This window comes from Mirounga angustirostris, unplaced genomic scaffold (assembly GCF_029215605.1).
Source record: "Mirounga angustirostris isolate CCGP_5_RB_7025 unplaced genomic scaffold, mMirAng1.0.hap1 SCAF_17, whole genome shotgun sequence".
Lineage (NCBI taxonomy): Eukaryota > Metazoa > Chordata > Mammalia > Carnivora > Phocidae > Mirounga > Mirounga angustirostris.
Genome location: NW_026991725.1, coordinates 5,380,490 through 5,394,310, shown reverse-complemented (window position 1 = coordinate 5,394,310; position 13,821 = coordinate 5,380,490). Strand labels below are relative to the sequence as shown.

At 53.4% G+C, this 13,821-nt stretch overlaps 1 protein-coding gene and 1 pseudogene across 2 annotated transcripts in view; one reads left to right on the top strand and one right to left on the bottom strand.

Annotated features, from left to right (window-relative positions):
- The window catches only part of KSR1 (kinase suppressor of ras 1), a 145,477-nt gene that overhangs the window by 74,768 nt on the left and 56,888 nt on the right, over positions 1 to 13,821 (top strand). For both annotated transcript variants that reach the window (XM_045889449.3, XM_045889453.3), the window contains exon 2: positions 5,135 to 5,275. In XM_045889449.3, coding sequence (XP_045745405.1) covers positions 5,135 to 5,275 — 141 coding nt within the window. The remainder of the gene's footprint in view (positions 1 to 5,134; positions 5,276 to 13,821) is intronic.
- LOC123854840 (U2 spliceosomal RNA) lies at positions 10,234 to 10,405 on the bottom strand (annotated as a pseudogene).

Below are 13,821 nucleotides of genomic sequence, written 5' to 3'. Positions count from 1 at the left end.
GGCTGCTTCCAAGGGATGTTGGGACTCTGGCTGCAGAGGAGTGCGTGTCCCAGATCAGCTGGGCTCGGGTTGCCTGTGACAGCTGGGATGCTCTTGGACAGGTGAACTTGGGCTGGGGGACGCCTACACAGAGGCACGTTTGGACAAGCTTTGAGCAGAGCAGACATGGAAGGCCTCTCAGGTTCCTGGGCCCCTTGCAGTTCTGGGAGCAGCTTCCTGTTCCTGCAGAAGTTTCTCTCTCCTGGTGACATGTGCTTTGGGAGCTCTGACAGGTGTCTGCTCTCCAGGGATGTCTGACAGCCCCCCACCCCCACCCCCACAGAAGCCATGCTTACGGCAGCCTCCGTTTGGGAGGCCTGGGTTGGAGTCACGCTAGAGCAGCTAGAGGGGGCGGATTCTGTTATATTTGTGGTTGATCGGGATGCCAGATGAGGCAAGGGGCACTCCGGAGTTGATGCTGCCCCGCTCCGGCCACGCCTTCTGTTGCTGCCACGGACGTGTGAGCACTCAAGGAGAGGGAGGGCTCGTGTGCACCGGAGTCAACATGTGAGCCAAGTCCTGGCCCTCTTGCCTTTAAAATAAGTGTACTGGATCTGTGAGTTCCACCAGCGTTGTGAGGTTCAGGGCCAACCTTCAGGGTCTTCTTTAACCCTGGTCTCTGAAATGGGTACAATCCTACCCACATCTGCCCTATTGCCCAGATAGGAGAAGCCAAAGGCTTGGCTTGGCGAGGGTGCTGCCCACGGAGCACATGCTTTCCTTCTTCCAGGTGCTTTGCTGAACGTTTTACCTCCCTGTTTTCTCATGCAGATCTCTACAACAGCCTCTTGAGGTAGATCGGTCCCATTTTACAGGCGGTGAAATGAAGACTGACAGGCTAGATTTGCGTCCATTCGCAGAGGGAGTGTGGTGGCAAGGGGCTGAGAGGCTAGGCCCATCTGTCTTGAGCCAGAGTGCTGCCTCTTGGATATGATTGGAGTAACCAACAGTAATGTAGCAGGACCTGTCATTTTTTTTTTCTTACTCCAAGCAGTTTTGTATATGGTGACTCACTTGACCCCCACTTGCATAAAATGATACCCTTTTTATAGGTGGTGAGATTGAAGCTGAGCTAAGGGGGATTTCCCCCAAGATCCTTGATCTGGGGTGGGGGGACACTTTGTGAGCACCTCCTTTGTACCCTTGTGGCTGGTACTACCTACCAGCTGTTAAGCCCATTGGGGGTGGGGGTTGAGACTTCACTTCCAGCCCAGGGTCCTCCCCGCCGGCCAGAGAGCCCATGACTCTTTCCTTCTTTGTGCTGGTCCCTTTGCTGAAACCCCAGGTGCTTTTCTATTCCGGAAAATTTATATCTTGCGGTTTTGTGGTTAAGAAAAAATGACACCACTCCTGAACAGTCCCCTTGTTGGTCCCTGGGGCTGGGGTGGCAGGCCCCCCACTGCGGTTTGTCTGGGAAAGTAGCCCCCGGGTGCTTCTGCGACTGTGACCAACTTTCCAAAAAGTGAGGCCAACTTGTCTTTGCTCAGCTGGAAGCTGCTGCACGCCGGCTCCCTGCGTCCTTTGTGAATGAGAAGAGCTTGGTGACTTGAGCAGAACCAAACCTATAGGTGTTGTTTTCTTTATGAGCCCCGGGAGAGGGCAGCCCCCGGGACATCAGACCTGCTGGCAAGTGGGTCACCACGCTCTGGGTGTCTTCCCCTTGCCTCGTCTCAGCACAGCCGGCCAGGCGTGGTGGGTGGCTGACTGGGTGCAGTGAGGAGTCCCTTCCAGTTCTGCATCGTCGTACCCATGGGACTGCCTGGTGCCATCTGGCGGGGATCTCTAGCAGCCTTGAGGAACAGAAGCTGCTCATTCCTCTTCTGGGGGACTTGCCTTGCTTTTTGAGACTCTCAAGCTCCTGAGTGACCCCTTGTGCAGTTGGCCTTTGTTTTCTGCGATCGTTCTGGTAAAGGAGCGTGCCTGTCAGGACTGCAGAATGTATCGTGCGTTCATGTGTCCATTCATCCAGCAGAGGCTTTCCAGGGGGGCCAGCCTTGTGCCCCAGGAGCTCTGCTGGTTCCTAGTGGGGGCCCAGAACACAGACCAGGCACCTGACCTCGTGGAGTGTGCAGGCTAAGGAGAGAAACAGCTCTGGTGGGGGAGGCAGGCAGGGGGCTGAGGAGCAGGGCTCCCTGCAGGAACGGAGTTCTAAGCTGAGCTATGGCCCAGGGGTCACGGGGAAGAGGCTTCTGGGCAGAGAGTCTTGAGGCCGAAAGGGGCTGGATATGTGGGAGGGGGCTGAAGTCAAGAAAGCCCCAACCCTGGCTCATTGCTGAGGCCGGGTTGGCCAATCTTCATGTTGACTTATGACGGCCAAAGTCATCTGTAGAGTGGACGTGTTCTTAATTGGCTCCCAGGGGTCCGGTCCTCAGTTCTCACGCCAGTGGCAAATGGCTTTCCCAGCTGCTGCTGTGAGGGCCTGCTGCCCGACCTCTGTGACTCCGTCCAGTTATTTGATGTTTGGCCCAGTCTTGGGTCAGCTCTTCGAAGCTGAGGTTGGAGAGCAGCTTGGATGGAGGGAAGGAGTGGCTGTGAAAAGCGCTTCAACGTGGGGATGAGGCCCATGTGTGTCCTTGCCTCCTTCCTTCCTCAGGCCGTTGTGAGCAAGCGTTGTGTGTTGTAATAGGCATGTGGGGACAGTCCCAAATGAAGTGGACACTGTCCCTGCCCCGGTAGGTACTGATCTGGGGACTTACGTATCCTCGGGGATTTTCTGTACCGTAGTTCAATCCCCCCAACAGACCACGGGCTCGAAGTCACCACGCCTGTTGTACAGAGGAGAGAACCACAACTCAGAAAATGAACCGACTTCCCCAAGGTCACATAACTGTTAAGTGGCAGAACCTACATTTGAACCCCAAAGCGGTTCAACTCCGGAGCCTGGTGCTCTGTCTGCTGCCCTGGGCACTCACATCTGTTGGGGGCGACTGGGTCAGAAGCGTGAGTATGAGGCCACTGTGATAGGGGCTGCCGTAGCGGTGTAGACCCCACGTGCGCAAGGGGAGATGGGGGTTGTGAGTAGGCCTGGGAGGTCTCACCCAGCCCGAGGACACTGTGGCCGGAGGAGGAGGGGACTCGTAGCCACTGTGGGCAGTTGGAGCAGAGGCCCAGGGGTAGGAAAGTACTAGAAGTCTTTGAGACACTCCTAGGTGAGTGTGCGCCTGCAGGGCAGGGTGAGCCAGGGGTGGTGTGGAGTGATGAGCCTGGGAAGGAAGGTTGGGGGCCCTGATTTTGGAACTGGCCTCTGGTCACCCTGGGAGGGATGGATCGTTATGGGGGGAGGCTGGACAAAGGACCTGAGTGCCTTTGCTTGACTAGAGAATAAAAGCGGCATTTACATCTTCTTGTTTGTTAACCATGCTCTGAAGATGTTCCTGGGGGCTCAGTTCCATGATGGGACAGCGGATGCACTTCTTACGTGGTGACCCGGGATTGTCAGGCTCAGCAGAGAGTTCCATTAGCAGTGGCACTCGGAGGTGTAAAGAATGTTTGATTAGCCATGTCAGCTTGGGGTATCTGCGAGGCGTGTGGCGCAGGAAGACCGGGGTTTGCCTCCGTGGAGGTTTCTCTAAATATCGAAACTGGGAATTGAGTGGAATTATTTTTGTTCTGACTCAGTGTTCCCTCCCTGACCATTGTGCCCACTTGCCACTGAGCCACTGAGCCCTCAGAAGGTGGCAGGACTTAACGGGGCTCAGGGCCACACGAGGGGGCTGGCGCCCTTCAGTCTAGCAGCTTGTGAGCCCAGGACTGAAGTTTCTAGGGGAAATTTCAGAAAGGAGAAGCAATGGTTTTGTTGTCAGTGTGGGTCTCGTTTCACGCCTCACAAGGATTCTTTTTTTTTTTTTTTTTTTAAGATTTTATTTATTTGAGAGAGCGAGAGAAAGAGAGAGCACAAGCAGGGGGAGCTGGAAGCAGAGGGGGAAGAAGAAGCAGACTCCCAGCTGACAAGGGAGCCCCATGTGGGCCTGGATTCCAGGACCCTGGGATCATGACCTGAGCCAAAGTCAGACGCTTAACCAACTGAGCCACTCAGGCGCCCCACAAGGATTCTTTACCTGGGGTCTGTGGATAGAATTCAGGGGGTCCATGAATTTGGAGGGTGAAAAGAAATGGAACCTTTAGTTTTACTAACCTTAACTAGAATTTAATATGTTACTCAGTTTGGATGTAGGCAAGAAAGCACGTATGTGTGACTCGGTCACCAGCAAAAAGCACAGCTGTTTGCATATTACCTTACAGTTGTGGCGATATCTAAAAAAGTAGTTTATGCTTGTCACAACTTCAAAGCTATCATAGTTATGAGACCCATGGACAGCTATTGTTTCATGCTGTAATAAAGAAGGGCTTTTGGGGGCGTCTCGGTAGCTCAGTTGGTTAGGCATCTGACTCGATTCCTGCTCAGGTCATGATCTCAGGGTCCTGGGTTCCAGCCCCGCATCAGGCTCCACGCTCAGCATGGAGTCTGCTTGGGGCTCTCCCTCTTCCCCTCTCCCTGCTTGTGCCCCTCCCCACCACCTCTCTCCCAAATAAATAAATAAATAAATCTTTAAAGAAAGACAGAAAGGCGGGCTCTTAGTACTCTAACACCATTCTTTTTTATTTTTTTTAAGATTTTATTTATTTATTTGACATGGAGAGAGAAAGCACACAAGCAGGGGGAGAGGCAGAGGGAGAGGGAGAAGCAGGCTCCCCACTGAACAGGGAGCCCCACATGGAGCCCGATCCCAGGACCCCGAGATCATGACTTGAGCCAAAGGCAGATGCTTAACCGACTGAGCCACCCAGAGGTGCCCCCAGGAAGCCCTTCTTATGTCTTAACCCCATTCTCTGTCTTGACCAGTGTTGCCCATTGCCCTCTGAGGATCATAGTCCTCGGGGTGAAGCAGTGTCAGCCAGCCTTGGGGTGAGGAGGGGGTCATGGGCGGCTCTCCAGGTCTCCTGCTGGCTTTGTCAGACACTTCTCTCCTCCCCTCCATTTCCTACCTCACTGGTGTTTGAATGACGGCAGTGGGGGGGGCATCCAGCAGGCTCCTGGGTAGAATGCTTGGGGAGGCCTGAATGACCCGGCCTTTTCTTCCCTGGGCTCCCACAGGCGAAGCTGGTCCGCTACATCTGCAAGCAGCTGCAGTGCAGGCTGAGCGTGGCTCCTGGTGAGAGGACCTCGGAGCTCAACAGCTACCCTCGCGTCAGTGACTGGCTGTGCACCTTCAATGTGAGGCCGGCGGTGGTGCAGGTAAGTGGCTTGTGGCGACTGTGGAAACTGTTGTGGTTGGGAGAGGGGGGAATGGTTGGGTGGGAGGTGTCAAGCAGAGGGACCATACACAAACCCAGGGACTAGCTCTGCTGGGACTGTGACCGAAAGGCCATGCTCTCTACTCTCCAGAGGGGACCTGGGAGGACAGTGGCCGTGGGAGGGACCCAGGGTAAGGGTGGCTCTATCTAGCCTGTGTCCTGGTGCCACTGCTTAATGAGCTGGACAGCCTGACCACACTGATGGTTCATTGATTCCCCATAAGGACAGCCCGCCAACATTTCTGGAAACATTCGCTGTGTGACAGGCACTGTGCTAAATATACTTGGTCTAGATAATCTTACTTAATGCTCACAAAACCCCGTGAAGGAATTACTGTCATTATTGCTATTTCATACTTGAGGAAATTAAAGCACAGAATGGGTATGTGACTTGTTTGGAGTCATACATATGACTTCAGCAAGTGATCGCTTTGGGATTTGGAAACAAGAGTCGGAGTTAGTTTTCTCTGGTATCTGCTGTAATGTACTGTTTTCGCTGCTCGGTTCCCACTTCGCATCCATCCAGCCTACCTCCCCTCCCCCCATCCAAATAGCCAGTCAGCCAGTGAGCATGGAGAGGGTATCCTATGGCAGGTGTCAGGGGCACAGGGCCCTCTTGGAGGCACCAGCAAATCAGTGTGTAGCAGGTGCAGTCCACCCAGTGAGGTCTTTTAAATCCCTTTGATTCTAAAATTAAAAGTTGTCTCTTGCTATTATTTTAAAGGCAGTATGAATCGATTATTTATAGACACTTTGGAAAACAGAGGAGGAAAAAAATCACATATATCTTCCTACGACTCAGCGAAAGTCCATGATCATGAAGATATAAGATCATTTTGATATTTCCTTCTAGTTTTCTTCCCCCACTAATACTTAAGTCTTTTTAAAATTTCTAATGGGTCAGACCCATGCTGTGAGGTAGTTACTAGCCAACATGGCTGTTACATACTTGGAACGTGGCAAATCCACATTGAGACGTGCTATAATTTCAAAGATAGAAATCCAAAGAGGCACTGAATTCTCAAGACTTCATATAGAAAAAGGTAATATATTAATAATTTTTCATATTTAGTATACATTGAAGATGACATACTTTTGGGTATATTAAGCTAAATAAAATGTTGCTAAAAATTAATTTCATATAGACTCACTTTTTAAAATGTGGCGACTCAGAAATTTAAGTATGTGGCTTGCATTGTATTTCTCTTGGGCAACACTGGTTTAAACCATCCTGAATAAACAGTTTTGTTTTGCTCTTATCATTTGCTATTGCTAACCACTCTGTTTTCTTTGTACTTTCACACTTAATAACCCCCGTTTTAAAGTAGCTGCATAATGTTTGATGGTGTGTATGGGATGTGGTTTATCAGGCAGAGGTTCATCCCAGTCCTTGGCTATTATATATAACACAGTGGTTAATATGATTTATGCAGCTCTTTGTATATTTAGGAATTTTCCCTAGGAGAGATTTCCTGGACAGGAAGTGATGTGATCACAGAGGGTCCTGTCATGGGGAGGAGGAGTGGGAATACATGGGGGTAAATGAGGGGACCCATGGGGTGCTCTTAACACGTCACAAGTGCCTGGCCTGGCCTGGCCTGGCCCCGGCAGCCCTCATATTTGTGGTGCACACCAGCAGTTACAAAGCTGGCGGGAAGGGGCGCCTGGGCAGCTCAGCCGTTGGGCATCTGCCTTCGGCTCAGGTCGTGATCCCAGGGTCCTGGGATCAAGCCCCACATCAGGCTCCCTGCTCCGCGGGAAGCCTGCTTCTCCCTCTCCCACTCCCCCTGCTTGTGTTCCCTCTCGCGCTATGTCTCTCTCTGTCAAATAAATAAATAAAATCTTTAAAAAACAAAACAAAACACAAAGCTGGCAGGAAGGAGCTGGTCTTTGTGAAGGTTGAGTTTCCTGGGCCTTTATTAACACTTATGCACGCACACATGTGTGAGGAGCCACGTCTCCCCATCTGCCAGTCTGACAACTTTCTGCCACACAGGAAGGAGATCTCAACAACACATAATGGTCGTCCATGGTGATGTGTTTAAGATGATGGACTTGGGAGCCAGGGAGAGTTGAACGGTCGCCCCTGACCCCCAGCCAAGCTCAGCCTGTATCCCTCCCCTCCCCCAGTCCCAGAGGTGGAAAGGAGCCTCTCCTCACACCTGCGTCTGTAGCTTGCAGTGGAGGGTGCCGGGGCCCCACAGAGGTAGTGACTTGCTCAGCGTCTCGCCAGCGTCATCCCTTACTTGACAGACGAGGACCCACAGGTTTGGAGAGGCCGAAGGGCTCTGTGATGCTCTCGAGGTTCAGACCCGGGCCTGCTGGACTCCGAACTGTGCCTTGCAACTTCCTTTCTAGGGCCTGCCCCACCTCCGGCAGAAGGCTTAGCTCCTGAAGGCATTTTCCTTGGAGCTGCAGAGATCTGGAGTGTGCCGGACACCCAGTTGCACCCACGTCCGTCTGTGAGAGGGGAGCCAGGCGTGCCCAGAGCAGAAGCCGGCACCGTGGGGGCTGGCCTCAGGGGCGTTTAGGCCCCCGGAGAGCCCCGAGGGGGCAGCTGGGACAGGGGTCTTGCAGCCAGGCCCAGAGGTGTAGCAGATACTGAGCTAGGTGATGTTTGAGTCAGGAGGTCGTGAGTGATGCAGCAGAGCTAGCGGTAAATGAGGGGCAGGCTCATTTGTAGGGGGGGGGGGCGGTCAGGCAGGCGGGAGAGCCCAAGCGCCAGATGTGGTTTGGGAATCAGGCTGCTACCCGGCCTGAGGGACTGGGGCAGAGTGTGAGCAGAGAGCTCGGTGGGAATGACGGGGTCACGGTGAGAGAGCAAGAGCGTCTCCAGCTGCCCAGTGACCTTCCCCAGTGACCTGGAGACCATGCGATGGTTCCAAAACGTTTCACGCCGAGCTCTTGTTCTTCCCCTTCCATTCACAGAGACATGTTTCTGCCCACCTCTGCCCACCTCAGAGAACGGTAGCACCACCACCTCCGGCTGCCCAGAAGGCCATCCCTGAGTCTTCCCATGCCCTCCCTCACATGTCCAAGCCCTTAGCCCTGTGGGCTCTACCCCGCCCCCTCCCCCCGATCTGCAGACCTGACCCCCTCTCTCCATCCCCAGCACCAGCCCCACGGTCAAGGCCAGCATCCTCCCTTCCCCCAAACTCCTGTAGCGGCCCCTTAACTGTCTCCCTACTTGATCATCCATCGCTCCGTTCCACTTCCACACAGCAGCCAGAGTGTCCACTAAGAAACATAAATTGGATCATGTCATTTTCCAGTGCTTCCCATTTCTTTCTGAATAAATGCCAGATTCTTCACCCACTTGGGCCTCTGCTGGCCTCCCTGACCTTATCTTGCTCACCCTCCTCTTTGCTCCCTTTGGTCTGACCTTTGCACTCCCTCTCCCTCTCCCTGAGTGCTTTCTCCTTGGCTCACCCTGTGGACCTCACCATAGCATCCAGTCCCTTGTCACCTCCTCTGAGCAGTCTTCCCTGATAACCTGATCTAAAGATCACTCCTACCCTTTGTTTTCTACCAGTGCATCTTGGCTGATTTTTCTCGAGGACACCGACCACTTTCTGGAGTGTATCTTACTTATTTGTTGTATGTGGTCTGTCTGCTGTTTCCCACTGGAATACAAGCTCCGTAACAACCCAGCGAGTGTTGGGCTTGATGTGACAATTGAGAGGGAGGAAGGGTGAATCTCATCATTACGTGGTGGGTGTCCCAGGAGTCGAGGGTTTGGTCCTGAGTGGATGGTGACACAGGTTACTCCGAGGTTTGGCTTTTCATGCCCTGCAAGAGAAGCCACTGTAGAATCATAGCCCCAAAGATGCATCTTCCCAGCTCTGCCCACGAGTCGGCCTCTAGGAAGAGCCCTGGGAAAGTTGGTGCCCTCGGGAAGGCTGGGACAGGCCAGTGCCCCAAGGAGTCCTTGGGCCTCTTTGGCACTCCTCTTCTGACCATACCAACATGCTTCACTCATTAAGGGGTTGTGCTTCCGGGAGCCTGGCTAGCGCTTTGCTGCGAGGCCTCTGTAGTCTGGTTATGGGGCTGCGCCATGACCTACGTGCCTCTTGCACTCCGAAGCACTTGCTTGTGAGGGTCAAGTGCTTAGGGGCACAGTGGTGTTCACTGGGGTGGAGGAGAGAAAATTCAGGCATTTTCCTCACCTGCTGTTACTCCTGAGTGAGAGCCAGCCCCACAGAGACTGCTGGAGGTTTGCACACAGGTAGCTGGAAATAGCCATCTGGGGAGTGCAAAGCAGCAGGGAGTCAAAGGAAGGCTGGGAGAGCAGGGGCTGGTTGGAGGCAGTTTTCTGAATCAAGAGGCTGGGGGAGTCAGCTCAAGGCCTAAGAAGGGCAGCAGGAGGACAAAAGCTGGGCCCTGGTCTGCCTCCCACCCCCTCGCTGGTTGCAAAGCTCACTCATGGGCCTCCTCACCAGGAGGCCGGTGGAACTGAGGCCCAGGGCGTGGGAGCAGGAGGGTGGGCCAGGCTGCCTGAGGGTACCCGGGGCATGGGCCAGCAGCTTTCTGCATGGGTTTTAAGAATCACAAGGAACTATTGGCTGGGTATCCATATGGTTTCCCCAAACTCTCCAGACCCCTTTTCTCAAGATTATTCTATTTCTTGCCCACAAATCTCAGGTTGGTTTTTAGGCCCAGGCCAGAGTATGCTGAAGGTTGGAAAGAAGGGCTGTTTACATGAGTAACCCCAGCCCCTGCTGATCAGAGAGGGGGGCTGCCTCTACTTGGCTCTGTTCCTGGAGTCTCTCCTTGTACTTGGTGGGGGGGGACACAGTGATGGGGGCCCAGAGTTAGAGCAGTGTCGTGGCACAAGACTCTGACACCCACCCTACCCTGCTCACCCTAGACCCTGATGGGTCTTGTGTGCTTGTAGCCGGAATTGGTTTTAAAACTTGCACCCATCAAAGATAGGTGCAAATCTCAGAAACCAAAGCTCCAAACAGCATAAAAATCCATGCTTTGCCCCCCCCAAAAAAGCATGATCTCAGAGATATTAAACTGATAAGAACAGATACTACACTTGATCTTAGCCAAAAGGCCGAGAAGTGATGATGATCTCAGAGATAAAGAACCCTTTAATTTCTGAATGTTACCTGAACATTGCTTATTTTCTTAAATAAACATTTTATTTTGGAATAGTTTTAGATTTACAGAAAAATTGCGGTGGTTTTACAGAATTCCTGTATATGGCCTTCCCCCAGATTCCCCCATAGTTAACATCATGCTTTACCGTAGTGCATTTGTCAAAACTAAGAACACAATGTTGGTACATCACTGTTAACTAAATTCCAGGCTCTCTTTGGATTTCACCAGTGTTTCCATTAGTGGCTTCTTTCAGTTCTAGGAGCCAATCCAGGATAGCACATTGTTCTTATTTACATACAAATTTGTTTCCTTTTTTTATTTTTTGTCGTTGCTAAAATGGACTCGTGCGGTATTTTTTAAGTCTTAATTTCATCTCTGTGTTAGTCATACAAATCCATCTCATTCCTCTTTAACAGTGGACTAGTTAAGAGGAAAGATGTCCTCAAGCCAGCTTAGCAATGACTGTGTGAGGAGTGCCCATCTGCGCACGCAGAAGGCTTCAGCCTGTGCCCAGAAGAGTCCACATGCCCAGCTGCACGGCGCCTGGCCTATGGGAAGCCCTTGGCAAATTACTTGCTGCGTGTGAGGGAGTGACCGAGGAATGAATGAAAGTCATCATAGGATGGAGGCTGGAGATGGAGACTTTAAAACAGGGTCTTATCTATGTGTACTTTTTTTTTTTGGTTTGTTTGGTTGGTTTTTAGGATAAAGGATCTGAATCATGAAGTCTGGCAGTTAACTTTGCTGAGCTATCCGTGCTGAAGGGCCCCAGCACTGGTGTAGCCCATGGTGGGGGGAGGTGTCCCTTTGGCCTCTGCGTTCTCTGCTTATCTTGACCTTCCTGGGAAATCGTGCCTTTTTGCTACATGAAGAGAGGGACTGGATGCAGACGTGGCCCCAGGCTGGTAGCGGCCCTTCCTGGTTTCTGGTATGGATGAAGGGCCTCTGCTCTCCTCCTTCCCTTTCTGAGTTAGATCTCAGCCCCCTGCAGCTCCAGAGCTGGAGGTGGGTGCTTCTGACGCGTGACCTTTGATTCTAACTCCTTTGGAGACAGACAGCTTGGGAGACACCTTTGTATGTTTACCCAAAACCATCAGATCTTCCTCTAGAGCAACGCTGTCCGGTAGAACTTTCAGGGACGATAGCAGCATTCTGTACTGCCCTACCCAACATGGTAGCCACCAACCACCCGTGGCCACAGAGCACTCGAAATATGATGAGTGCGATGGGGAAGCCAAAATTTAAATTCTGTTTTACTGTAATGAATTTTCACGTAAAGAGACCTATGGCCCTTGCTGTGGTGGGCAGTGCAGGTGTGGAGCCTGCCCTGACGGGACCCCATGCTCGCAGCAGAGATGCTAGAGACCACCCGCCACCCCCCCACCCCCGCCAGCCCCACGAGCTCCCAGGCTGCGGTGAGACTTGCCAAGAGCCGACACCAAGCTCCCTGACAGAAGGCAACCTGGCATGGGGGTGGCGGGGTGGGGAGCAAGCCGGCAAACCCACCCTGGGAGATGGGAGAAGGACCAACAGCAGGGAGGGCTTCCCTCAGGGCTGGGACCTAGGCCCTCTGGAAGGGCAAGAGGGCGGGAGCGCTCCCAGCAGAGACCCTGAGGGCTGAGGGCGGCGGTTGGGCCTCACAGGTGCTCGCAAAGGGCTTGGCCTGGGGAGAGACTGGCCGCCAAACGGTCAGCTCGTGGAAATCTTCGTGTGGGGGGATTTGTCTGGAGACCAGTGCGGTGCTTGTGTGTGTGGACGGGAGGGAGAGAGAGAGCGCTAGAATTCTTTTATTTTTTTTATTTTTTTAAAGATTTTTATTTATTTATTTGACAGAGAGAGAGAGAGAGAGAGCAAGAGAGGGAACACAAACGGGGAGTGGGAGAGGAAGAAGTAGGCTTCCCGCAGAGCAGGGAGCCCGATGCGGGGCTCCATCCCAGGACCCTGGGATCATGACCTGAGCCGAAGGCAGACGCTTAACGACTGAGCCACCCAGGCGCCCCTAGAATTCTTTTAGGGAAAACTAAAAACCCCTGCCAGTGAGAAGGCTGGGTTCATCATGAGGATAGCCCAGGGCGAGAGCGCCGGTGTGGGAACGCGCGGAACGCGGGGGGCACTCGCGGGAAGGCGGGGCGCCACGTGGGGGAGGGGCCCCGAGCAGGAGAGCGCCTTCGCCCTCCCCAGACACCTAGAGTCACACATTGTGACTCCTTCCACCCTCACACCCCAGACCTTCCACAGGTGAAAAATCGCAGCTTCATGTTCTGCCTGCAGCTGGGGGGGAAATGATTTCACAGCCTGCTGGCGCGGAGCCATCTCCCCCCCTCTCCCCCCAGCAGTTTCCCTGTTGGAAGCTGTCAGAGGAAGTGGCCAGAGCGCTGGCTGGGATCAGCCCTAGCAGGGAGAGGTGGGCGCTGCAGAGGCTGGGATTCCATGGCCCAAGCCACGGGCCACAGGCTCCCCCGGGGAAGTTCTTGCTGGTGGCATTTTCTGAATGGAAGATGCAGGCGAGTCCGGTAAGGGGCCCGGACGGGGCAAGTTTCTCTTTCCCTTTTCCTCTACTGCCTTTGCACTCACTCCATGTTCACAATCAGGCCTTCTCTTGGGGACGGGGAAGAAAGCTACCTGAGGTCTGCCACCATCTTGGTTTCCCATTGGCTGGAAGTGGCCGCAGCTCCGTGTGGGCCCTGGCGGGTGGGCTGTGTGAAGCCACAGGCTGTGGAAGAGTAAACCAGAAAAGTGAGCTGGTATTTGGCTCCTGGGTTCACCGTTAATGCACATGAATCTTGCTGCCCTTCTGCCCAGCCTCTCCTCGTGTCCGTCTCCCCTGCATTCCCACCCTCTCCCCCCGGGGGCCAGAGGCCCCACTGTTCAACGGCCTTGCTCTTGGCAGCTGGGAGTGGCCTCTGAACACAGCCCACACTCTCACTGGATCTGCACCGACTCTGACTGCCTTGCAGCTGAGGATTTGAGGTGTCAGTCCCGGCCTGGAGGGTGGGCTGGTGTGCCCCATCACCCAACCAGTCAGAAGAAGAGCTGGAGATGGGATATGGAAGGAAGGAGGCATTTTGTGTATATATCATCCTGTTTAATCCTTACACCCAGGGGAGCAGGGGGAGACAGTTTGGTCCCCATTCTGTAGCTGAGCCAACCAAGGGTCAGAGAAGTTGAGTGACCTGTCAGTGCCATACAGTGACATGATAGCTGGGTCAGGATTCAAACTCAGGTCCCTGTGATTCCAAAGCCAGTCTCCCTTCCTTGACTAAGCTGCTTACTTAGATTAGCCCAGCCAGGGGTTACTGTATGCAATTGTATGATTGAATTGAACTCTTTCAGGGCACCCGGGTGGCTCAGTCGGTTAAGCATCTGCCTTCGGCTCAGGTC